Genomic DNA, 27041 nt, shown 5'->3' with positions numbered 1-27041 from the left:
CCTTGACAAGTCTTGAGCCATCGTCAAGATTAGTTCTTGGAGAGAAATCCGATCAGATGAGTGATCCGTTGCAAATGCGTGATCTGCCGCCCCCAAAACAAAGCTGCACAAGGCCGTGAATATCGAAATCGATGAATGTTTCCCCATTTCCGCCATTTTCCAAAAGGCTAAGGTCTATTTCACGGTTTCTAAATTCCTCAGGCGTTTGATGGTGATGTCTGATTTTGTGGCTTTCTGTCTGGAAGACGTGTCACAGGGTCGAAGTGGCGGCGCTGGTCTGAACCTACACGTGATCGTAAGTTTAGTAAGACAGAGGTAATACTATCGTTGCGAGTTTAATACAGGAACATGACAAGTAGTAACTTGGGTTGTGATCTCTTCTTTTAAATGTTGAGTTTATGTTCTATGTCCTTTAAAGTGCTTAACGCAAGGGGAAGTTTTACGATGCTGTGTCCTTACATCTTTGTTAGTCACACATTGGCGTCTTGTCAGCTTACTGGGGCTGACAATGACTATCTGCCCACCGAGAAGCTTCCCAAGCATCAACAGTGAGAAATACAACAGATTCCTCCTCGGACGAGAAAAATGGCACGTCGTCCTCCCGACGATTATTCATATGACCGTCTTCGTAGTCCTCGCCGAGCAGGAACGTTACCTGTCCGGTTTGATGAGAACCCCACACAAATACCAGAAATTGGTGTTCACCGTTGGCGCGGTGGGGAACAGCACTATGTTGCTGAACCAAGTTCCTCACGCGGCATCATAGATGTTGAAAATGATTGTCACGACTTCTACGATGATCAGCGAACAACCAGATCATCCCGCCGCTTTGTGTCTCCGAGTCCACCACCACCTGACAGTACTAGAAGTCGTCCCAGAAGTCCGTTCACAGCGTCTGTCAATCATCGCAGAGACCAAGCGACATCTTATTACAACTCGGCGCCTTCTCCTGTATTCTTTCATGAAGGATTTGGTGACAAAATTTATCTGAAAAGAGCGGCTGAAAGAGAACAACCTTACTCTACTCGTACCAGGTCTAGGCAAAGACGTCGCTCCAGATCCAGGTCCCCCACCAGGTATCGATACAATGGGTCTCGAAGTTCAAGTCATGAAAGAGATCCCAACTTAAGTAGCTATGATAAAAGATATGGAATTCACGAAACTAAGGCTGCCGAAACCTATCTCGAGTCAGAGGCATATTCTTTCAGGCTTTCTCGCCATCATAAAAATGGGTTGGAGTCAGAAATGACAGACGACTTAAACTCGGGATCTTCTGAGAAGGGAGTACCATCGCTCCCGCTTCAAAAACATAAATCGTTGACAATGCAGCGTCCTAAAATTGATAAGATAATACAATCCCTTTATAACGGCGATGGAATCTTGGGAGGAATGCATTCTGTGAATTTCACAATAGCTCCTGGGCAAGCTGGATCTGCTGTAAAATTGCCTGCGCCTCTTTTCAGTTGGGTGTGAGTGCCTTGATGCATGGTTTAATATGATTACTAATGTTTCAAGTCAATTCGAAGATTCAGCAATGGATTTTGATAGCTTCCAGGTACGTCTATCGGTAAGTGCAAAAGTAAATCGTTATATGACTAACGATTTTTTAGAGTGGCATATTGAATCTTGATGGACTAACAGAGGGTGAAAGACTTGGTATTTCTAGGCTACTAGACATCGTGAAAAGAAGATATCATAAAACTTTACAGATTTCCAGCCGCACTAAGGTAGGGCATATAATCCCAAAGCTTCTACAGGAGTCGCTCCGCGATGAAACTCCATCCGCGACATTCACACCAAGGAAACTTACATGGCTTTGCCTACCGTACTTTTCTTTGCAAAAATACACTTCTTCGAATGTAAAGTCTTCATCCCACCCCCCAAGGACACTCTTACAAACACGGCAATCTATGACACCGAAAGAGCGTGACTTGAAGCAAGCAGTATGTCACCTACCAGATACACCAGCAGGATCTTGCTTTCATATCGGCCAGGCTTGGTTTCTAATCCTAGACGACTGTAAATAGAGCCAGTTGGATTCGTTTCGAGTCGTATAAGACTGACTAGACTTCTAGCTTCCATAATATCGTGTGCTGGATTATCTACGGCACAAATGAGCAAAGACTCCATTTCAATGGCTCCATTCCGAAATGAGAATGCTAAATCACCGATGCATACGCTTCTCTTCTCAGACTCGGGCTTTACATTATGGTCATTTCCCGTTGAAGAATGTACGACTTGGATTGTGAGATTGTTCTGTTGCATTTTGAAATTCGCTGGTGTAATAGCTAATGCCATCTTAGGACTTTGTGAAACATTTCTTCGAGATTTGGCCACTTAGATTTGAATTTGCGTATGATGGTCATGTAATTGCACCAAAAGATTGGCCAAGGATAATCAAACGAGCCAAAAGCTCAAAAGTTTGCCTTCATTTTCGAATAAGGTAAGGTCTTTAGAGATGTCATATATTTGATTAATGTTGACACGCGTCAGCCCAAATTCAAAAAGGCCTCCAGCTGGAGTTCTGATAGTACCGAGTGATTCTATCGGAGGATTTGGGAAAGGAAGTCAAAATCCCGAAAAGGGTGGTGCCTCTCACCAACCGGACTTGGAAACACCACAAAAAGATGTCAACACGAAAGCCTCGAGGTTTAAATCTGTTGACGCCTCGAAAGCAGCAGAAATTCTCTATTCGGATGAATTCCACGTTTTCAATTGGATGAACACACAAATCGACAAATCGATTACCCCAGATCTCACCAGAAGCTCGGCAGCCTGTAAAGTTACGGGTATCAATGAAAGTTTGCTACATGATGATCTCCAGGAAATCAATGACTACCTTTTGCAGAAAACCAATATTAACGAAAGGTTTGCATACAAAGCTAGCCCAAGGCATCCAAGAAAACAGTTCTATGAAATTTTGTATGAAGTTGAAAGCAAGATTCAGACCGACGAATCGCTTCAGGCAACATACGAATTACAGGTGGAACTTGCCAATGCTGCGGAGGTTCTGTATAGGTTCTTTCTATCCCCACAGGATTCTGGTCCAACCACTGAAGAGTTTTGGGGTCCATTATATGAGATAGTTGTAGTGAGTTAGCCACTTGTCAACTGACTTTAACCTAAGCTAATTATCAGGCAATGCTTCCGTATGGTCTGATTCAAGCAGACTTGTCTCTAGAGAATGATGATTCAAAATTTGCGCCGCAAAGGCTTTCTGATAAAGCCTGGATTGTAGATACGAGAGATGTCAAACAAATTATTGACTGGATGGTGCTCATTGGGAAGCGTATAGAAGTTTTCAAAGAACTTCTGTCTGAAGTTCCAATTCTGGAGCGCTGCGAAATCGATATCTCTGAGAAGTTGCCTCGAGCATGGTTACATGTACTCGTGGCTCTCGCTTTTACAAAGGATATGGCATCTTCCTGGTACACACACATGAATTTATGTCTAGGCCTCATGAATGAAGGTATGAAGGAAACTCTCCAGACACTATCAAAATACCAGCTTTCAGAACATGTTGTTTTTGCACCTTTCGATTTGGCTTCTCTCATAACCTTTCAGCTTTCCCAAGATTTGACGGGCTCTTGTCCAGATATCTGTGTGACATATGTTGACTACATGACATCACTGGTGAGTATTCCAACATAAGCGGTACTTTTACCATCTAACAAGCCACCAGGAATCTGACATCGATGCCGATCCAATCAATAGAGAGCATCAAGGTAGAATTACTGACTTAAAGCAAGAAATTTCAGTCATTCTAGAAACCCTAGAAACTCAAAGAGAAGTCATACAAAACGCTCTGCACGCTCAATCAAGGTCAAATTTCCAGAATGCGAGATTGAACCGAGTTGTTCCTGAACATAAATATGAGTATAAATTACCAACATTTGTTGAACCTCGTGATGCATATTACCGGAATCAAGAGCGATCAATTTATCATGGCGATAATTACGGAGATTTGGAAGTCATGACTGCAGGGCCTGTAATGAATCAGTCAATTCGCGATGATACTCGTGGAGTACAAGGTCTTCTCTTTCGAGAAAGCCTCGCACTTATTGATGAGCGTATCGAAGTATTTCGTGATATCAACGGTCGCGCTATGTACCTCGAAGATTGGGTAATATTTTCCCCTGCATTCGCGAGTTCGTGTAGTATTAAAGGCAACTACTAATGCGATGACTTAGAATCTCCGAAGTATTGATACAAATAAAGATAGACAAGAAACTGCCGTCTACGCATTCACAATCGTAACGATTATCTTCCTGCCACTAAGCACTGTCGCTTCCATTCTTGGCATGAACACCAATGATGTGCGCAATATGGAGGTCACACAATGGGTATTCTGGGCGATTGCTATTCCTATTACGATAATCATCATAGTCTTGGTGTTGATATGGTCCGATGAGTGGTATAATTTCTGGGCTGGGTTTAAAAGTATATGGGCAAAGAAGACAAAACAGAGACGCGTACGTTTACCAGATGGATATCCTAGGCCAGAGACGAAATCTGGGTTCGGTTTTGCGCCTACAGCAAGAGCAAGTGGGATTTATCCCGGGCATTATCCTCCACCAACTGGACCTCTTCTGAGATCAAGAAAGTCGCGTACGATGTTTGATAACGTACCTTTGCCGTATTGACAAGTTGTTATACTTGAGTTTGTCTGTCAATTATTTGTTTTATATATCCTTCTCTTTGGCCTATCATTTTACCGTGTTCACCACTCTTTATCTTCATCAGGGTGTTCACAATTTCAGACAGCAATTCAACTCGATAGTCTTCAGCTTTTGAAATATTGTAAATTTCTTAAGACATCTCGAGTATTTTAAGTTGGATCCCCCAATATTGGATTGCAGTCCGGAGCACCAGGATTCCTAGCAGTTTTACAAGCCTTTTCACCGTACATTGACGTGCAAGATTGAGTTTTGTCTTTCTTCTTCAATTTCTTCATTAAATATCCTAGATTTTGATCAACAGTTTTCAGTGGGTATTGCCAGCTATATAGCTGGTCCTTGCTTCTATATCTATCCTTTCCCATGCGGAGACGCCGTAATATCGTAATAGATCCAAATGAACGCCGTTTCCCCCAAAATCCCAATGTTGCTTTTGCAGCGCCGTGTATGAGCATACTTCCAATTCGTAGCCTATCTCGAAACACCATAAACTCCATCCAATATTGTATCCACAAGAAATAGAAGAATACCCTCAACTCCATATCAAACCAGTCTTTTCCATCATTACTCTTCCTTTCTTTCCTTTGTCGCCGCCTGTTTATTGACGCCAAACATCTTTCGAATTTCCTCTTCCGCTTCCCTCGCCACAATACCTCCCCAATGTCCCATTAATCCCTCACAAACATCCTCTGTCCAATTGACCAAACTTTCTCCACACTGACACCCCACCCAGAGAAGTTCCTCCCATACCGTCTTTTCTAGATCCCGTCCTTTGAATGTTTTCATCGTACTTTCCTTATTTCCCCACATTCGACTTCCTTTGTTTTTAGCTATCCAATTGATCATTTCGACCGGTGATAATTTGATAAGATTATGATGCATGAACACTATTTCGGCATCCTTCTCTTTTCTGTAGACTGGATGTTCCTTCTGCTCCTTTTCTTCTTGAAGGTATTCAGAGTAATCATCGCTGGGATTGTGTTGCATCATACTAGAGCCTATAAATCCGTCGACGGAATGACGCCCAATGATTCCATTTCGCTGTCTTACTTGATAGTAGTCTCTTCCGAGGGCAATGGCAGCATACAACCAAGTTTCCTTATCACCCTCGCCGGCATCGCATTGCGTTAATAGTGGGTAATAAAATGAGGGACCGAACATGTTGTAGTAGAGGACAAGGAGGAGGACATCACTATGAGTACGTTTGGACATGATTACTTGACCAGATTCAGTGGTGCCGAGGGAGAGGAGAGAGGGAGTGGGAAGTCCGAGGACTCGGAAATAGTGGGGAGATGTGGTCGCCCACCAGAAGTCGGGCCACTGCGCGGTTGTTAGTAAGTGTCAAAGAACAACTTGAGGAAAGGATATTCGCTCACCAGAACATAGCCATTCTCTTTGAAAACCGGTGCCTCGAACCACTCAACCGGATCAACAAGTGGGAAGTTATCCGCATCCAAAAACAATACGTCCTCGAATGTACTCAACATGACAGCAAATATCTTATACTGATATTTGGAAATAGTGAGGTCTTCGTATTTTGGAATCATAACACAGCGCGCATCAAGTGATGGTAGCACAACTTCACAGGTATGTTCATTGTAATCCTCTGGATTCGGCATGAAGACTTCCACTGGTAATGTAGAATTTGTCCTGCGAAGCATGCGCAAGGAGACGATTAATGCGCCGGTAAATCTACCACCTGCTACGGTTACGATTCCTTTAGTCCCAGATTTATATGGAATTAGGTGAGTCGAATTTCGTATTATGTCCACCGCAGATTCATGCGCAAGTCTTGCGGTTTCAACTTGTTCGTCGGATACTGGTGTGACATCTCGACGCTCTGTATCATTTGTAACTTCTTCGATTCCAAGGGTTCGTCCTACACATGCGGCTTTTTCGGTAAGTTTTGGTGGCGCGGCTTCATGCAACCTGCGGACTATATCTGATATTCTGGTTTCATCTATCGCGGGATTTTTTGAGGTATTGGGAATGGTGAAATCCGTGGTATCGATTGGGTCATTGAGATTTGTGAGATCATTCGGTATACTGTAAGTAGTATGAGTGGTACTGATTGTGAAGCTAGAGAGGGGCTCCTGGAGGAAGACAGGAGTTTCTAAAGACCATAATTGATCTCGAAGAGCAAGATACAAAACGAAGATAACAATGATGATTATGGTAATCCTTTTAGATAGAGAACTGGCCAACATCTTGAAGATCGAATGATGCCGTTGTAGAAAGATGTGATGAAGTAGGAATGGGGGGTGAAATAGGAATCTCGCACATACAGTACTGTCTGTATCAGCAGCTAATCATAAAATGGAGGAATGTGGATTAAACTAGAGTGAATATCTAAGCCCCATGAACGAACATGATTAGTGAAGTGATGAGCTTCATTAAATTGAGTTTAGACTTTAAATGTCAAGGTCCTAGCCAAAAGCTTTTCATCAAACGTATTGTCCGATGTGACTAACTAATACGATGTTGCATCAAAAAAGGAGACATCAGGAATTTCACTGGTGATGAGGGATCAGATAAGGCCAATCAATCTCGACGCCACAATTCGTGATAGGAATTCATAACCTCCAGCTTACAGCACAACTCACCGGCGCCACGACTTTTGATGGTTGAAATAAAGATTTTATGATACCGCAGTTCTGGATGAGATGGTAAGCTGGACGCGAGACAGGGGGCAGTATCATACTGAAGATCAAGAGATGTGCGAAACAGGGTAGAGGATGCGATAAACTAAACCAATTACAGCAAACTTCCCTCGTGCCCTAAAATTCGAAGTTATTTTACTCCCATGCCCCTTGGATTTCATCCCAAGATGATAGATTCTAGCTATTGTCGATTAGATTTTAAGTTTTACGGAAATGATAATGAATGGGAGAAATCACATGACTATCCGGCTACTCTATCTAAAGTGGCCGGATTCCATAATGGATTCCGTTCACACCATGAAATTTATTCTTCTACTATGGAATGCATCATACCATTATAGAATGGGGCGTATATTAGCCAGAACCCAACTCTTTGAATGTAAAATACATTGTAGAATCTAGGGGATATGGCATGAGAGTGATTAGTTGAAAACTTTAGGGGATGAGAAGGATTTGCCGAGCTAATATACATAGTTTAACGTCGATTTAAAGCGGTCGATCTCTATAGTGTATCTCTTGGCACAAAAACTTCGTATTGAACGTTCTTTCTCGTCTCATCATTGGATCCTCATGAAAGCCGGACTTCTTTATGCGGGATGAGCAGAGCTTGATTTGATACGAATGAAGCTATAAAATTCCACCGCACATGCACCTGTCGTATGTGTTCTTGACACCGTCATAGTCTTAGGGTAGGGCCCATTCAAGTCAAATGATGACGGGCACAGTAATCTTTGGTGGCACGATGATTAAACCATCACACCATCTGTTGATAAATATATGAAGGGCCGGCTCTCGCTTTCCAAATCTAAGGTCATCTGAAAGGGGCTAGACGACACAAATCTTCACACTAGCTAGATCAACACATGGATATTCGAGATGTATAAAACGACATGTCGAAGGGAGAATCTGCAATTCTTACATAATCCAATGGATTCCTCGGGAATTGAATTAATAATGATTTCTGAAGGCTAGGAAGCAAATTTTTCGAGGCCAATGCAAAGTACACCGACCTTATCGAGTCACTGTTGTTACCAAGTGGGGTTGACAGTCCAAATTATAAATAGAACCAAGTTTTCTTTTTTAATGAGGCTCATCTACGAACTACTTTTGATACAAGATAATTTGACATGAAAGTGTATAAATCGTGGGGAGTTTCAGGATACATGAACTTTGAGGTTCATGAAGGGTTGTCGAGCCCCTTTATCTCAAATGTGCTTCATGCATACAGGAAAACATTAGGCCACATCTCCATTCCAGTGTTTCTACCTCCCAGATACCGAAGTCGAAATCATATCTAGGTACTCATTCCCTTCAGAACGTCTTGCTTGATAAGCTTCACGCTAGGGTTAAGCATTTTTATAATATGTAATCTTATATATTCGGCACTCAAATATAATATATAATATTAATCAAATAAAACTAAATATATAGCCAATCCTTAATCCTCTTAAAAAAGAATTTGAAGCTATTCTAGAATTCAGATTAGAAGAAGCAATTAGTAAAAAAATCATATAAATTTTATATACTAAATTTCAAAATTAGAACCCCTCAAAAACTTTTCTAAAAATAGCCCACTTTCATTCATTCTAATAATTCTATTCGTTTAAAGAACACATATATAAGCTTAATATAATATTTTATATATTTCAAGAAGTATAATAATATGAAAATATATAACGTAGTATATTAGTATGTAGATCATATTATTATATAGAGCACTTCGAAAATGTACTAAAATCAAGGTTTCCTTGATATTTATATTTTAATAATGATTAGTTATTAAAATAAGAATATTAAAAATAACTAATTTTAGTGTATTTTCAAGTGATTCGTTCGATGACATGATCCACTCGTATATGAACCACGCTACGGTAATCATACCTAAAATCATATAATCCGCCCAACCCTACTTCACGTAGAACCTGATCGGTGAAAAATCGGATTTAGCACTTAACGATCCGTGCTCTAAAACATTCCAAATTGCAGCGAGCATATACTTGTGGAATCTTGAAAGTTTCTGATATGAAAAATCCACAGATAAGAGAGTACCGTGGAATATTTGAACATTTTGTTAAGGTGCTCAAGGGTGAAGAATGGTTGAAATTATGCTACTTTCGGCTGCGAGACTTATTGCACCGACCATCGAAAGATTCTATTATATTAGTAGTTCCACCCCCCTTTCCCCTTCCCCTTTTTTACTCTTGAGAGAAGAAACCATGGGTGAAAAGATTTGCTTTCCCCGGTTGTATTATCTCAATTTTCGAAAACGGAGGTGGGCGTGAAGGTGCGCACTTGCTTCGAATTTTAATAGAGAAGGTAAGGAAATTCAGTTATTAGCCCTTCTGACATAATGAAGACTTTGACTGCAAGTGCAGTTCGGTAAAATCTACGAGATCATCATTCCGCATGGCTGCTTTTCTCTCATCATCAATCTTGGCTGAGCGTTATTTCTTCCAGTGAACATGAATAGATGCATGAAAAACAGTCCGATTGTGTTTTCCGTCGTCTTGTCCCATGAATCATAGGATCAAATCTTGTAACAGCACTCTGCGAAAAGTCGTTGCGCTTCTTTTCATCTCTTCGGATGTTTGCTACAGGCATATTTGCTGGTTACAAAGACGAAATGGACTTCTATCAGATCAATTCTCCCTACGCAATCCTACTGTAAAAATTTGACATGTCAATTCTTCTCGCGATATAAGAGGCTTACTGTGAATCTACACAGGCCAGAATTGCATTATATTTTACATGTACACAAGTGTCACTTCAGATCTCATCATAAATCACAGCATTTCCAATAGCCCAGCCTGCGGTCCATTATAGGGTTCCAGGTCTGAGATTCTGGATAATTTTTTATTGATATCATGGATTCATCATCTCACGAAAATTTGATGCATGAATCTGTTCTAATATCCCGAATTACTTTGAATATCTAAAAGGAAATGAACATTATAAATTTTCTGATTGTCAAACCATAGTCCGAACCATTGGACTCTCTGATCAGATACAGTCAAGAAATCTATACGAACGAAGATTCAACCGAAATCAATCCACATTTCAAGGAGTTCTCCCTCCTCGCTTCGGTTGTGGGAACACACCTTTCAAGCCGTAAAGTCCTCCTGCAACAGGAGGTGGGACTATGATTCTAAGGGGAGGTTGAGGTTGAACCGGATGCGGTTGGGGAGACTGCTGTGGTTTGATGGGCTGCGGCTTGATAGGCTGCGGTTGGATAAGCTGAGGAGTGATAGGATCAGTCTGAAGTGATTGGCAAGAACTATCATGTCGAGACGACCGTGTAGACTGTCGATCTTCTTGCAAGGTAGCTTGTCTCCCACTAGTAGTGCGTACAGCAGGTGAAGGTACTTCAGGCGAAATATGGCTAACTCGCGCCCCAGGTATTCCATTACGATACGGGGGGATTATACGCGGAGGAGCTAAGGGGTAAAGTCTACTAGAATGGCGTGAAGTGTGCAAGCTAGGACCAGACCATCCCTTTCCTCGATTTCCCCAGTAATAGAGGCCCGCGAGACCACAAACGGTACCTACAACCACAACCACAAGAATGATACCAATCGTCGTAGATGATGCCATTTTCAAAGCATGTAAGAGTTCCTTTGTTTCTCATGGAATACTTGGTGAAGGGTGGGAAGGTTGATTCACTATTTATATACATACAGCACATCTCGATGAGTCTAACACAAAGCTGTCAGTCTCCATTTACACCAAATCTTCTTTGCTTGATGAAATACTCATGTGATAATCAGAGAATCGTGTGTTTTGAAACCAGCTTTCAAAATTTTGCACTACTTGTTCTCCAGGATAAGGTAGCACATAAGATTCACATTTTGTTGGCCTATAGACAATATTGCCAACAAACACTTAATCATCTTTGTCTGATCAAACTCTTACAGAAAATGGAAGACGCCCAGTAAGACCTTCTTCGAGTATGATATACCCATTGTTCTCCCTCAATTCTAGGAAAGTTGCCTAGATTATAGACTCAGAAAATCAGGTGGGATATCAGTACAGAAATTACCCTTTACTTCTATCAGTAGGTGATTCTGAACTCGATCTCATCTACATATAGCCCCTTCAACATTAGCTTTATTGTTATTATTCAAGAAAGAGAGATAAAATTATAGAATTAGATATTTACAAGCCAGTAGAATAATCGATTGATTAAATCATAAAAAACCTGGGGATCTCGAGTGTAACAGGGCTAAAGTGGTTGATATAATCGTAGATCAGAGTAATCATATAACTAAAACAACCAATTTAAGCTCGAATTACTTTGTTCTATCTTCCACCCAATCAAATTGACGAAATATCATAAACCAAATCCCCGAACTCTTTCAGTATTACTCAGTACTTCATACTAACGGAACGTTTCGGGCCAACCCCACAACCACTGGCCCCTTCCTCTAGACTTGCCCTTAAATCCCCATATATTCCCCCTCTAAATGTGGAGCTTTTAATCGTAGGACTATTACGATGGACAGAAGTAGTTCCTCCAACTTGTTTTCGAATGACATACAACTTCATGATGGATTACATAATGACGAACGATCTTCATTGATCAGATTAGTCCTTTCAAGACAACTTTCTGCCCAATGTGTCGATGTCTCGAATGCTTTTGTGGAATCGGGAATGTGTTACTTCCTGTGAAGATTCTAATGCACGACAGACAGCGGAGGTCTTGTTGGCTTGGATTCATGCCTAGTTTGGCCTTAAAGGTACCACCCAGCTTGGAAGACTATCGACTTGAAGTATCGTAGTGTAGTGACCAGCCACCAGTCTTTCTCATAGTTCGAGACTGCAATAGGAAAGAATATTCGACGCTTTGGATAAGAAACTAACAATATTGAGTGATGAGGGACTTATCAAGATAGTTTAAGACAGACTATAGTTATCGTCGTGCGTGTCAAGTATGACTCCAGCAGAACAGGAAAACTAGAACACCAGAAAATGTATACCCTCTTTTAACATTGGATGTCAATTCAAGGAATCATTATCCAAATGTAAAAATGGGATGAACATTTTTAAATTCTCATACAAGATGCACCTATTCACACTCATATCTCCATCCAAAAAGACATTCTGGAGAGGACAACTGCAATAGAAGTGCGTTTAATGTATGAATATACCGGTATTTGAGTGATTTAGTGTACCGCCTGCTCCATGTATGAATCGTAGGAGTAGCGGCATGCTGTTAAACTTTCTTGATAGATGATTGTCGCGATTCGTCATAGCTTGGTTCATAATGCTTTAGGCAATTCTTTCATTGGCTCCATGGTTGCGGGTTCTGTGGGTATAGGGACCGGCAGGTCTTGAAGATCTTAGATAGTCGATTTCAAGTATCATAGCTCATTCCAGTCAAACTTAAAACCAAAATTTACTTACTTGCCTCTCGCTCTAGAACCCGAGTATGCTGTATAGATTTCAGTACACCTGTTTACTGCCATTCTCCATTCCAATCGACGCAATACGCAAAGCTGCGCCATCTTGTAAATAATGGCTTCAAACAACCTGCCCAGGGTCTTTGGGAACGGCGACGATGAGAAGGAGGTCGTGGGTCTTCATGAAAATGTCCCGTCTCCGGATCTACCGCCTCCCGATCCAGATGCAAATCTGAGCGACGAAGAAAAGGCTGAAATTGTATGATGATGAGCATTTCAATGAGATTCCGATGATATACTGATATATTGTGCAGGATCGTAACCTGGTACGAAAGCTCGATTGGACTTTGATACCATGGGCAAGTGATCTTCAGTTTTCCAGCACGTCTGCCGTCTAACTTCGGCAGCTCTGTGTTCTCTACCTTCTCGCCTTCCTTGACCGTTCAAATATTGGAAACGCAAAGATTGATGGCTTGCAAAAAGACTTGAATAACATGTCGACTGGGGATTACAATGCCGCACTATCCATATTCTTTGTCGCGTATGCATTATTTGAACCTGTTACGAACGTGATGCTCAAAAGGTTTCGCCCGTCGATATTCGTGCCAATCATCATGTAAGTAATTTGGTGTTGCTCATACTGTGCATCAAAATCTCACAATGACAAAAGGCGGATACTGATACTGTTACAGAATTGCCTGGGGCTTGTGTATGACATTCATGGGATTTGTCACCAACTGGTCCGGATTAATGGCTGCACGATTTTTTCTTGGTCTCGCCGAGGCAGGTTTATTTCCCGGTATTAGTTACTACCTATCTTGTTGGTACAAGAGATCCGAGTTTGGTGTTCGAATTGCAATTTTCTTTTCCGCAGCTGCTGTATCTGGCAGTTTTGGTGGATTGCTTGCTGCGGCCATCGTTAAAATGGATGGTCTTGGTGGGCTTCACGGATGGGCTTGGATTTTCATCCTGGAAGGAATCGTCACTGTCCTGGCTGGAATCGCGTCATTTTGGTTGGTCTATGATTTTCCAGAGAAAGCTGGATTCCTTTGTGAAGTCGATCGAAACAGGGTCATCCGCCGTCTACAAGCCAACAATCAAGCAGCAGGCCATGAAGAGTTCAACAAGAAGATTATCTGGCAGGCCTGCAAAGATTACAAGACCTGGATAGCAATGACACTGTATAGCGGTTGTTCTGTTCCTTTATACGCTTTCTCTCTATTCCTTCCTACAATCATCTCTCAGCTTGGCTACACAGCAACCAGAGCTCAACTCCTCTCCGTACCACCTTATGTAGCAGCTGCTATCTTGACAGTCGTGATTGGATTCATCGCCGATCGTACCTGTCAAAGAGGCTTGTGTAACATCATCGTGCCTTCCATTGCCATCGCTGGTTTCGCGATGCTATTAGGGAGCGAGCAACCAGGCGTCAAATACGCGGGAACTTTCCTCGGCGCTCTCGGTATTTATCCTTGCGTAGCCAACACTATCTCTTGGATTTCCAACAACATTGAAGGCTCTTACAAGCGAGGCGTTGTGCTAGGAATGATGATTGGATGGGGTAACATTTTTGGAATCATCAGCTCGAATATCTATTTCCAAAAGCCCAGATATATTACCGGCCACGTCATTGTTCTTTCTTTCTTAGCTGCTTTCTTGCTAGGCGGGAGTGTTCTACTACGTTTACTGTTAAAAAGAGAAAATAGCAAGAGAATTAGGGGAGAAAGAGATGATTGGGTTGAGGGTCTCAATGAGGCTGAGAAGCAGGCTCTGGGGGATAAGAGACCAGACTTCTTATATACTTTGTGATCTTGTGGTATTCTTGTCTGGGTGACCGGAGTTCTATAGATGACAAGACAGACGGAGACTCACAAACAATTGGGGCTTCACAATGCATACATCGTTCTAAAGCGCTTATGCCTGCGGATAGGAATTTAGATACGAACGGAATACCTTCCATGACCCACCCCCCTCCTCTCTCTTTCAAGACTGTATGGTTGTTCTAAATGGTTCCATACAATTATTCTTATACCCTGATATTATCATATAATTATATATTTTGACTCAGTAATAAGAAAATCCACATTATAGAAAGATTCTCTATTGACGTCCCAACACAATGGCTTTCTCGCAGGCTCTGAAACACTTTCTCTGCTGTCTGGACTTAAAATCGAGCAGGCAATCTATACAAAGAGTACCGCAAGGTCACTAGACCTAGATTTCTATCTCTATTCTCACACTTGAATGAAGAAATTTCTTATCGCGCCTCCTACATTTGGCCCGAAACAATATTTAGACAAGCGACCTAGGACCTTACATCAATTTGAGTGATATGACTTACTAGTATCTTGTGGTGCATCATCCTTTTCACATCTCATTAGACAATTGAACCTTAGAAATCACTCGCAGACATTAATAGACTGGCTAAGTCGGGTACCCTACTTTCGGGCCACCCCTGTTTTGAGCCACTCTTTACCACTAAAAATCTCAAAAAATGGAATTTTTAACTTTCTTATTTATAAATAGAATTTATTGAAATTTTGTATATATATAATTCAGATCGTTTTGAATCTAATCTGAAAATTTTAGATTTTTAGGATTTTTTTGTATTGAGATTTAGAATTTTAAAATATTGATTTTTTAATTTATATGAGAATCATATACAAATTTAGAACTTTTATAAAATCTTTAATAACTTTTTAACAATAATTATCAAAAGAAAACTATATATCTTTTTGAAAGTTTTAAGCTTAAATCTATATAGAAATTCAAAAAAAAATTCAAAAAAATTAATAAATATAAAGATATAGTATACAATGAGTTTGAAGTAGTATAAATAATCCCTGCAATTTTGAGGGTATTCTTTTAAATATCTATTTATAGGAAATTTTCTTTTTTTTCTGAATCCTTCAAAATAAACATATTATAAATTTATAATAAAATTTTATAGTTTATTTTTAATAATTTTTAATAAAAAGTTATTAAAGATTTTATAAAAGTTTCAAATTTGTATGTGATTCTCATACAAATTTAAAAATCGATATTTTGAAGCTCTAGATCTTAATACAGAAAATTCCTAAAGATCTGAAATTTTCAAGCTAAACTAAAAATGATCTAAATTATATACATATAAATTTTCAATAAATTCTATTCATAAATAAGAAAGTTAAAAATTCCATTTTTGGTGTAAAAAGTGGCCCAAAAGGGGGGTGGCCCGAAAGTAGGGTATCCAACTTACTCGCCAACCACGCGCCAACCACCCGGGCCACGCTCAGCTGCAAACCCAATGTTTCTGTTCGGATGTGGTATTGCAGCGATTAGGGCTGCCAAATTCAGGTTCTGATGCCAGAGTTGACGGTAAATTTTGTACGGAAACCATTGGTGTATCGATGCAGAAGTATTTCAAGGTGTTCTGTAAGGAAAGTATCAATTTGACAATATATGCTTCTATGCTATTAACTACCAAGGCCGATTTGGTCGATATGGTCAAAACCCTAAAAATAGATTTCTATTTAATGAAAAAGTGTATTTAGTATTTAAAAATATATGAATAAAAATCAATATCATTTGTTATTATATCATTTTTATAATTCAATACTCTTTTTTCCTTTTAGACTTTATAAATACTAATATATTAATTCTTTATAAATATTAAACTTTTTTTAATTTTTTCTTATTCATTTTATATAATTTCATTTATATAATTATAATAATTCAATCTTAAATTTTATTAACTTAATATAAAGAATCAATTTATAAATAATATAATAAATAATATAATAAATAATATTAAATAATCTTTTTTAATCCAATATTCAAATTATAATAATTCAATCTTAAATTTTATTAACTTAATATAAAGAATCAATTTATAAATAATATAATAAATAATATGATAAATAATATAATAAATAATATAATAAATAATATAATATTTATAATATTAAATAATCTTTTTTTAATCCAATATTCAAATTAAAATTAGAATTATTAATAAATACTTTAATATTTAAAGATTTAATTAAAAGTTTAAAATTAACTATAATAATTTTATATTTTTTAAAAAAAATGTGATTTTATTCTATTATTTCATAATAAAGAAATAAAAAAAGCTTTTAAATTGATAATTATAATATATTTATTATTTAAACTTTATAAAAAGTTTTTATTAAAAGAATAATATTAATTTAATATTCTAAAAGATAATATGAAATTAAGTTATCTTCAAGAATATAATAAAAGATTATTATATAATTATTTTTAAAGAAAAAAGAAGTTTATTTTATAATACAATTTTTTTATATTGAAGATTATAAAATATATTTATATTAATGTTTTATATTTATTTTAAAAATATATTTTTTAATATACTTTAAATTCTAAATTCTAAAAATATTTATAAAAATATAAAATAATTTCAATCTATTTATAGAAAATACTAAATTTTTATATTAAATAATATTTAATTAACTAATAAATTAGTTTTTATTAAAATCGAAATTTATAAAGATACTAATATATATTTCTAATTTATATATTTCTTAATATATATATAATATAAAAGAAAGATAAAGTTCTTATTAATTATGTAGAAGCTATTTATATATATTTAAATACCTTAATATACTAATATTAATATATTATTCTTAATTTATTATATAAATATATATAAGAATATTTAATAAATATTTAAAATCAATTATATATTAATATCTAATATAATACTTTAAAAATAATATAATATTAAGGGTTTTTAAAGTACATAAAGAAATCAAGTTCTTTTTTATAATTAAAGCATATTTTATTTTATTTTTTATAAAGTTATTGATAATAAAAAAGAAATTAAAGATTATTTTTAATTTAGAAAAAGTATTAGAAATTAATATATTAAGAAAATATATTAAGAATTAATAATAAAAGCTTTAAAACTTATTATTATATTAATGAAAAATATATTTCCTTATTTTTTATTTTATTTTATAAAAATAATTGAAAAATTTTCTTGATTTATTATATTCAATCTAATTTCTTTTTAAAAAAAATCTATATAATTAATTACTAATATTATTTAATATTATTTTGAAAAATTATTAAAGAATAAATAATCTTATAAAAATAAATATTAAAATTAGATTATAATTCTTATTATTATATTATTAAGCTTTTTATATTATATTAATATTGAATTTTATATTAAATTCTTTTTTAAAAAAACTTTAGATAATTTATATATATAAAATAATATTTGAATTAATAAAATATTAATAAATATTATATATAAAAATTGACATATTGATTTTTATTAATTTTTAATAATTCAAAGAATATAGACTTTAATAAATTATATAAATATTTAATATATTAAAGATTAATAAAAAGAAAAAAGAATTATTAATTATAATAAAATTAAATATTATTTTATTATATTAATTATATAATTTAATATTATTAACTTTCTTTAAATTAAATTAAATAAAAGATTTTTAATTAAAAAGTAAATTAATTCAATTATTTGTTTCATGTGATTTGTTTATATTAAATATATTTATTTATTAATGTGGTTTATCATCGAGTGGATCATATCATCGAGTGGGCCACTTCAAAATATACTAAAATTAGCCTTTTCCTAATATTTATATTTTAATAATTAATCAACATGTTTTAAAAAAGAAAAAATATTTATTAATAAGAAAAGATTTCTTATATAAATATTTAGTTTTTATATGAAAATTGATATTATATTTTATAAAAATCATAAATTATTACGATTTTCATCACAAAAATATTATTTTAATAATAAATCCTATATTAATTAGAATTTTAAAAAGCAAATTAGATTTCTATAATATTAATATAATTAGATTTCACAATTTCAAATTTTATAAAATGATATTGTTAAATGAAGAAAGTGTACGATTACATACAGACGAATTTTATATGTATTTATAATAGCCCACTCGATGATATGATCTACTCGATGATAAACTACGTTATAAGATTAAATATATTAAGATAATTATATAAGCTTTATATAATTAATAAAAAGTAAGGTCTATTATTAAAATAAGTATTATAATTTAATAATATTATTATAACTATTATATTATTTGAAAAATTGAAGATATATTATAATATAGTTTATCAGTAGGTTGATTATATTAATGGATCGGTTACTTTTACCTTGAATTGTTACTTCAAAGTTATATTATTTAATAACAACTAAATTAATTAATTAAAACTATTAAGAATCTAATAATCTAGAATCTATGATATTATTTTGACAGATTCTTATATTATAACCTGTTTTTTCCGTATTTATTATAATATTGATTAGAAAATGCTTCTTTATTAGAATTTTCCTCTTTTTGATATTCATTATATTAAATCTGAATATTAATTTTTTATTGAGATAATATATTAAAAGTTTTTTATTCAATAAGTATTCCTTTTTGATGTAATTAGGTTTTTTATATATATTAATATTTATTTAATACTTTATTTATTGTTTGAAGTATATAATTCTTTATATTTAAAAGTATATTTTTATAAGCTAATCTTTTTGTATTTTTAATTAAAACTAATATAGTTTCAAATATAAATATAAGGGAACTTACTTAATAATAAGTTATTCGAGATTTAACTAATGTTAATTGAGAAAGAGCTTTAATTAGATTATAAGGGGTTTGAAAGATCCATTGATTTAGATTGAAAAAGGAAAGGATAGATATACAAATTCGAATATTTAATTTTGAGAATATAGCTTTAGAATTGAATAGAATTAAATCTATTCCTTGAAATCTTAATTTTATATTCTAAAAGGTAATTGATTCCTTATATATAATTTTAAAAGCTATAAAGAATTCAATCTTCGAAATATAATTAATATATGTTTTAATAAATTCATTGATTTGATTACTATATAAATGTTTTAGATTACTAAAACAATTAATATTAAATAATTAAGTTAAATGATTTAAATACAATAATAAATATAAACATATAATATCATTCTCTTTACAATATATTTAAAAAGCTACTAATTTATAGTTTTTGTTGGAAGTTGTGGCACGTGCTCTAAGCTACTGTGCATATATCACTTCCACTTCGTAGTTAGATTTTACCTTAGTACAATTAATCTACATAGTCAATAATACATGCATTCCACTGGCCTGCTCCTTTATTGTGAACAGGTTATGAGCCCGGTAGCTCTGCAGTAAGACTAAGGCCGAAAGCTCTTTGAATAGCTTACGTTGCCAAAGGAGAGGTTGACGACGAGAAGCTCCTACGCAACGCGACGTCAACATACGAGGTGCGCACAGCAAACAGATTGCTGAGCAGCGACAGCGAAGTAACCACTTACATCGCGCCTTTTCCTCAAGTAAGAAAACTACGAGTTATTACTGAAAAGACCATTCATTCCAGCTTAACGCTGAAGAGCATCACCTGCTACATAGTGTTCGATATCACTTCAAAAATCATTATCTACAAATCAAAATTCACTATTCTTAATTACCCCGCCTTGAAGAGAATTTCTCCCTTCAAACACTAGTACATCCCAATCGGGACAGCGCAGTCTTAAACAGTTCCTCTTCCACTCTTTCATTCCACCATCAATCACGCCTAGGTCATCGACGCAAGCTTTCTACTTGCAGAACCTTCAAAATGAACGAAGACACTGGATCCAAGGATTACTCCAAGCGCATCCCTCCTCTCACTCAAGAGAATCACGAACGCTGGACTCGTCAAATAAGAATTCAACTTCGAGGAAAAGGTTGGTTCTATACATGCGAAAAGACATTGCATGAATATGCACGGATTGCAGCAGCCGACAACTTAATCCAGGATTTCGAAGAACTTCAAGTCTCCAGCGGCAGCGGCAGTACCACTACAAAGATTCGACTCAATATCGACAAAAAGGCCACCTTTCTTAAGGACGACGCTAGTGCATTATCTTACATCTGTCGCTCATTATCTGACGATGATGAGGCTTTAGTGGACGAATATGATACAGCAAAGAAACTTTGGGATTATCTAGCCGTCAAATACTCCAGAATCGATGATATCGCAGCAGACGAGTACCTCCTCAAGATCAAGACCTTCTCTTTCGACGATACCCCTGATATGACTATTATAGGTGCATGGGATAAGCTCAAGGATCTTCGACGAAAGCTCTTATCTGCGGATGCTTCAGCCGGTGCTTTGTGTACAGATAAATCACTCTTTCAAAGCCTGACCTTGTCTCTCCCTGATGAGTACAAAGTCATCATTGATATGATCCGTGTCGTCAGTTCTACTCTAAGCATTGACGATAAGATCAAGCATCTACAGGTCAAAGAGGCAGAGATCCAGACCTCTGGAGACTCGGCACACCTTGCAAAAGGAAAGAAATATGTCCCACCTCATCGCCAGCGTAAGGCTAGCACAAGCTCGGAGACCGACACATCCATCATCACTTGCGAACTCTGCGACAAACCTGGCCACTCAGTCCTAAAATGCTTCCAGCTCCGTCGCGCCAAGCGTCTCTTGAAATCCGATTCAAAGCACAAACAGAAGAGAAGACAATCCACCTCTCCAGTGCGAAAAGACAAAAAACGCAGGGAGCACAAGGCTCATATCGCCGAATCAAGCTCCGATGCTACTGAAAGTGTCGTCGATAGTGAGTCTGATTCTGAGCATTGTCATCTCACCAAAGAAAGTATTAGTAAGGCATCCCCATCGCAATGGTACGCTGATACCGGCGCCACTTCACACATGTCTGACCAACGTTCTCTATTCAGAAGTCTAATTCGTACTCCGCGACGAAGGATAACGGTTGGTGGGGGAGCTATGTACTCGGATGAGCGAGGAACAGTGGACATGGTGTGCAAGGATGGAACAAGGACATCATTAGCTGGTGTGCTATATGTACCTGGATTGGGGGTCAACCTGCTCTCAGCCAAGAGAATTTGTGAGGCAGGACTCAAGGGTACATTCAGTCTCAAGAAGATGTATTTCACACCAGAAAACGATAAGAATAATAAGATCATCAAAGCAACAATGAAAGATGGGATGTATATCATCTCGCATGTGAAACCAGGATACGAAGATTCTGCATTCTTTGCGCTCTCTGCAGAGATCATTGATGGTACAAAAGGGGAAGTCGAAGAATTAACCATGACGGAGAAGGAAAGATACCTTATCTGGCATAGACGCTTCAATCATCTCGGCCCTGACAAAATCAGGAATCTGCACAAAGTCACTACACTCCAGAGACCGATCAAGGTCCCTTCAACTCTTGATGTCTGTGAAGTGTGCGCTCTCACAAAGATGACTAACAGAATCCCAAGTCAACTAAGTGCACGAAAATCCAAAAGGCTAGAATTGATCCATTTCGATGTTGCTGGCCCTTTCCCAAGGACCATTCGAGGGCACAGATACTTTCTCCTTATTATCGATAGCGCCACAAGGGTAAATTGGGTCATCCTATTGAAACAGAAGAGCGATGCAATACCCTTACTGAAAGCCTGGAAGCAAGAAATTGAACTTGCTACAGGAGTAGCTGTAATTGCTGCCAGAACCGACAATGCACCAGAGCTTCTTCAAGCCGTCCGGGAATGGAAGACTGGTGTGCGATCAGAGGTTACAGTGGTTGTATCGTCTCACCAAAATGGTCCAGCTGAACGCAATATACGCACCGCAGAAACCGACATGAGAGCAATGTTGAAAGAAGCTCATTTACCATTAGAATTTTGGGACGAAGCTGTCGAGCACGACGTATACATTCGAAACCGCACTAGTATTGGCCCAGATGCAAATGGAATCGATCGAAGCCCACTCGAAGCATTTACAGGCACATTACCAGATATCGATACATGCAAGGTCTGGGGGAGTCGATGTTACGCCTATATCAACCCCAAAACCATCCCAAAAGGACAAAGGCATGATAAACTTCGCGACACAGCAAGGGTTGGGATATTCCTGGGATACTCAAAAGACACCACCAAGCATATAAAGGTTTATTCACCAGAGCTAGGTTATACTTACCGCTCTTATCGTGTTACAATCGACGAAAGCTACAAAGGAGGGGATCTGGATCTCAAACTCAGAAACTGTGTAGCTGGATCACAAGGTACCAAGAATATAGAACCTGATCGCAGGCCTCGCGGCAGACCTAAGAATGTCCCTGAATCATCGTCTATTCCAGTCGATCCACCAATATCACCAAATGAAATAATCACAGACTCGATAGAGGTGCGCTTGCCAATACCAAAACGAACAAAGACTGAAATACCACGCTTTGATGAAGATGAATATGGAAATATCCGACAAGTGGCTGATGATTTAACAAGACCGGCAGGGGAAAACAACAAAGAAAGTGATGTTACTTTACCTGATATAACTTCACCACCTGATCATACACCACCGAAGTCAAGGGCACCTGAGGATATAACTTTACCACTTGATCATACACCATCGAATTCGAGTACATTACCTGAGAGTGTATTACCTGATATTGCACTACCTAATGAAACTTTACCACCTACTGCATCTACATCTGCATCTACTTCCACACCACCTTTGAGATACAATCTTAGGAAGAGAAAGAGAAGCGATGACGACGATATAGAAGAACAGAGAGACTCCAAAATCATTCGGGCCTTACTTGCTTCCTTAAATAAGCCAGGATCAGAATCAATTGAGCACGCCATGATTGCCATTCCAAATATTCATCAATTCGAACAGGAGACGAATAATGAAATTGCTTCGAAGATCTTGACTATTTTAGCAGATGCACCAGCAGAAGCTGAGACCGCTCTACCAGCAACGGAAATACTCGGGATCAAGATACCGAATACATATAAAGAAGCAATGGCAGACAAAAAGCACGCGAAAGACTGGCAAGCTGCAATTCAAGAAGAAGTAGACTCATTGGTCAAGAATGGCACTTGGGAAGAGTTCATTTTACCACAAGGGAGCAATCTAGTTTCAACGAAATGGGTATTTGTTGTTAAGACGAAGGATAATAAGGTAGAGCGATTCAAGGCCAGATTAGTGGCTAGAGGGTTCAGCCAAGTTTTAGGTAAAGATTACAACGAAACCTTCGCCCCCACTGTTCGACTCGATACTCTTCGCCTTTTCCTTGCAATTGTTGCAAGAGAGGACCTCGAGTGTTCCCATTTCGATATCAAAAATGCGTTCACCGAATCACACTTGAAAGAAGAAATCTATTTAGCACCCCCTCAAGGTGTTCATGTTCGTCGCGGCCGCGTTCTACATGCACTTCGGAGTCTTTATGGGCTAAAGCAAGCTGGTAGAGATTGGAGCCTTCTTCTGAAAGGAGAGTTAACCAAGATGGGTTTCGTACAAAGCCTTGCGGATCCGTGTTTATACACCAATCACCCGCGCCAGCTAATTCTCCTAGTGTATGTAGATGATATTGTTACTGCTGCTGCACAAAAACGAGATATTCAATGGTTTTATCACAACCTTTCTGCTCGATTCAACACCAAAGACCTGGGGGAGATTAGTAAGATCTTAGGAGTGCGCATCATTCGTAACAGATCAGAGAGAGTGTTAACTATGGATCAAGAAGAGTATCTGGATGCAATGCTTACCCGATTCGGGATCTCCCATGGTCAACACACTCCAAGGAAGATACCAATCTCGGATTACAACCAACTACGACCAACGCTCCCAGACGACGAGCTCACTGATGTAAACGAATACCAGCAAGCAATCGGCAGTACGATCCACCCTATGGTTTACACTAGACCGGACATCGCATTCGGTCTCGGGAGATTAGCACAAGCTATGTCTAACCCTGCCAAACATCACAGCGTTGCACTCAAAAACCTTATGAGATATTTGAGGTCAACTATTAAACAGAAACTACGTTTTGGGCCTGGGGGAGTTCAATCAGATATTTGCAAAGAATATGACCTCCTACAACGCACCATCAAAGTATACACCGACGCAGACTGGGCAAGCGATAGAACCGATCGAAAAAGCATCTCTGGTGGGGTAGTAATGTTCTATGGTGGACCAATCTCATGGGCAAGCAAGAAGCAGACATCTGTAGCTACATCTAGTACAGAAGCTGAGTACATTTCCATGGCGATGTTCACCAAACAAGGGCAATGGGTAGCCCAACTCTTGAGGGACTTAGAGCGACCACAGTATATCGGGAGCAACAGCGGAGTTCAAATGCTCGGAGACAACCAAGGAGCGCTAGCGTTAACCAAGAACCCACATCTACACGAGCGATCAAAGCATATTGACATATGTCACCACTTCATTCGAGATCTCACAGAAAAACATCTAGTCAATACCAGCTATGTCAATACAAGTGATATGGCTGCAGATGGATTAACAAAACCATGCGCAAGGGTGATATTTGAGAGATTCAAGAACATGCTGGGGTTTCAAAGAGAGTAAGCTCTTTGGGAGAGTATTGGAAGTTGTGGTATGTGCTCCAAAATCGACTAAATCGACCAAATTGACCAAATCGACCAAAATCACTGAATCCACCCATTTCACCTATTTCATCAGATTCATTGGATTCATCTTACGTCGAATTTATCAAAAAAAAAAAAAAAAAAAAAAAAAAAAAAAAAATTAATGATTTCAAGAAAATCACGTGGAATAACAGATAAGCTTAAGGTCTGTTCGCATACGATCGGATTTTGATGGTCTACCATATTAAAACAGTAACCCTACGATCAAGGAATAACGAATTTCGAAGCAATCAGTTATTGGGCGTATAAAAAGAATTTTAAAGAAACTAACTACTGAAGCTGAGAGAGTAAGCTCTCTGGGGGAGTGTTGGAAGTTGTGGCACGTGCTCTAAGCTACTGTGCATATATCACTTCCACTTCGTAGTTAGATTTTACCTTAGTACAATTAATCTACATAGTCAATAATACATGCATTCCACTGGCCTGCTCCTTTATTGTGAACAGTTTTTATATTTATTTAGTATTAATATTCGATATTTATTCTTTCTTTAATTCTTAATATACTTATTGTTGAGCAGACTTGGTAAGGTGTGTATACATAATATGTATGGTTAAAAGGGTTGTTTATTTCTGTCTACCCTTTTTATATGGAAAGGGAATTGTTATATCTATATATGTGTACTACCCCCACTTACGCACTTCGTGCGTATGTGGGGTAAAGCGTGACATGTAATGTCACGTTGTTGGTCACGTGTTCCGATACTTATTGAAGTATTTCAATCATTCTAAACCTGTCTTATTGTTTGTTTATCCATTAAATATAAGTTTAATAGCCCATTCCGTAGGAAGATTACTTTTAGTATATTAATTAGAGAAATAAACCTATCCCTAAATTATTAGAAATAAGAGAATAATTTAGCCCTCTTCATTTCCATATATTATTACTATAGCTCATTCTTAATTACCTAACTATAGATTTACTTTTATTACATCTCTCAATATTAATAATAATTATTGCTATTTATATAATTCTCATTATAAAATCTGTTTTATTAAAATTATAGAAATCTTTATCTAAAATACTATATTTTGCTTATATATTTATAACTAATCGAATGTTACGGGAGCTGCCTCTAGGGTCACGTGGAAGTGTCTAGAGTTCTCTCGAGGTGGTTTAGACTAAACTTCAAGTAGGAATTCAATAAGGTTGGTAACTGGTTGCAATTCTCGTAACTATAGTAATGAAACTAATGATTGTTCTTGAGCACGAAGCTCTACATTGTAATGAAATCCCATTCCCTTATATAGACCTTCGTACTGTACTGGAGCGTTCAGGACCTAGAGAGGTCCTGGACCTTTGGTCTGTATGGACCTACATTCCGTTATGCCTGTCATGCAGGGTCCATCACGTGCTAAGAGTCATGTGACGCGGGTACCGAGGATGGACCGGCGTAACACTATCCCCTTCCTATCCTAGCGCTTGCCCCCAAGCGTTATATAGTACTAATTTACCCCACTTGGGATTATAGCCTCCTATATGGCTTTTGTTCCTTTTCCTTCTCATTATGCCACCTATTCGATCCCGAAAGTATAAAGAACGTGTTGAATTAGCTTTACTGATTGAAGCTTGTGGCATCACTATGCCTTCGTGTACTTATTGCGACAAACATTCTCGTCGTTGTATAATTTCCAAGGAAAATTCTATTCGCTGTAGCGAATGTATTCGTCGTGGGCAGAAGTGCGACATAGCTGGTCCCTCTGCTGGCGATATGATGAGTATTATTCGTGAGCAAGAACGATTAGATCAAGAGCGCGAGGCTACTTTATCTAAACTCCTTCGTTTGGACAAACAACAGCGCTTCCTTCGCAATCGCG

General features: G+C 37.4%; 4 protein-coding genes across 4 annotated transcripts; 2 read left to right on the top strand and 2 right to left on the bottom strand.

Moving 5' to 3' along the window:
• Positions 1–373: 373 nt before the first annotated feature.
• On the top strand, positions 374–4935 carry EAF01_009037 (uncharacterized protein). The gene is made up of 9 exons (XM_038917293.1): positions 374–1469; positions 1516–1555; positions 1611–2019; positions 2076–2245; positions 2304–2443; positions 2494–3091; positions 3139–3633; positions 3683–4123; positions 4191–4935. The coding sequence occupies exons 1-9, from the start codon at positions 586–588 to the stop codon at positions 4641–4643; spliced, it is 3630 nt and encodes a 1209-aa protein (XP_038766898.1). The 5' UTR covers positions 374–585; the 3' UTR covers positions 4644–4935.
• Positions 4936–5240: 305 nt separating this feature from the next.
• On the bottom strand, positions 5241–6883 carry EAF01_009036 (uncharacterized protein; the record flags this gene model as incomplete). Its single annotated transcript, XM_038917292.1, has 2 exons — positions 5241–5996; positions 6053–6883. The coding sequence occupies 2 exons, from the start codon at positions 6881–6883 to the stop codon at positions 5241–5243; spliced, it is 1587 nt and encodes a 528-aa protein (XP_038766897.1).
• A 3510-nt stretch (positions 6884–10393) lies between these two features.
• Positions 10394–10927, bottom strand: EAF01_009035 (uncharacterized protein; the record flags this gene model as incomplete). Its single annotated transcript, XM_038917291.1, has 1 exon — positions 10394–10927. One exon carries the CDS (start codon positions 10925–10927, stop codon positions 10394–10396), a length of 534 nt encoding a protein of 177 aa, XP_038766896.1.
• Positions 10928–12847: 1920 nt separating this feature from the next.
• Positions 12848–14541, top strand: EAF01_009034 (uncharacterized protein; the record flags this gene model as incomplete). Its single annotated transcript, XM_038917290.1, has 4 exons — positions 12848–12991; positions 13047–13058; positions 13140–13348; positions 13425–14541. 4 exons carry the CDS (start codon positions 12848–12850, stop codon positions 14539–14541), a joined length of 1482 nt encoding a protein of 493 aa, XP_038766895.1.
• Positions 14542–27041: the final 12500 nt, after the last annotated feature.

The sequence above is a fragment of the Botrytis porri genome (assembly GCF_014898465.1).
Source record: "Botrytis porri strain MUCL 3234 chromosome Unknown BPOR_013, whole genome shotgun sequence".
Lineage (NCBI taxonomy): Eukaryota > Fungi > Ascomycota > Leotiomycetes > Helotiales > Sclerotiniaceae > Botrytis > Botrytis porri.
This window is presented reverse-complemented; position numbering and strand designations above follow the sequence as displayed.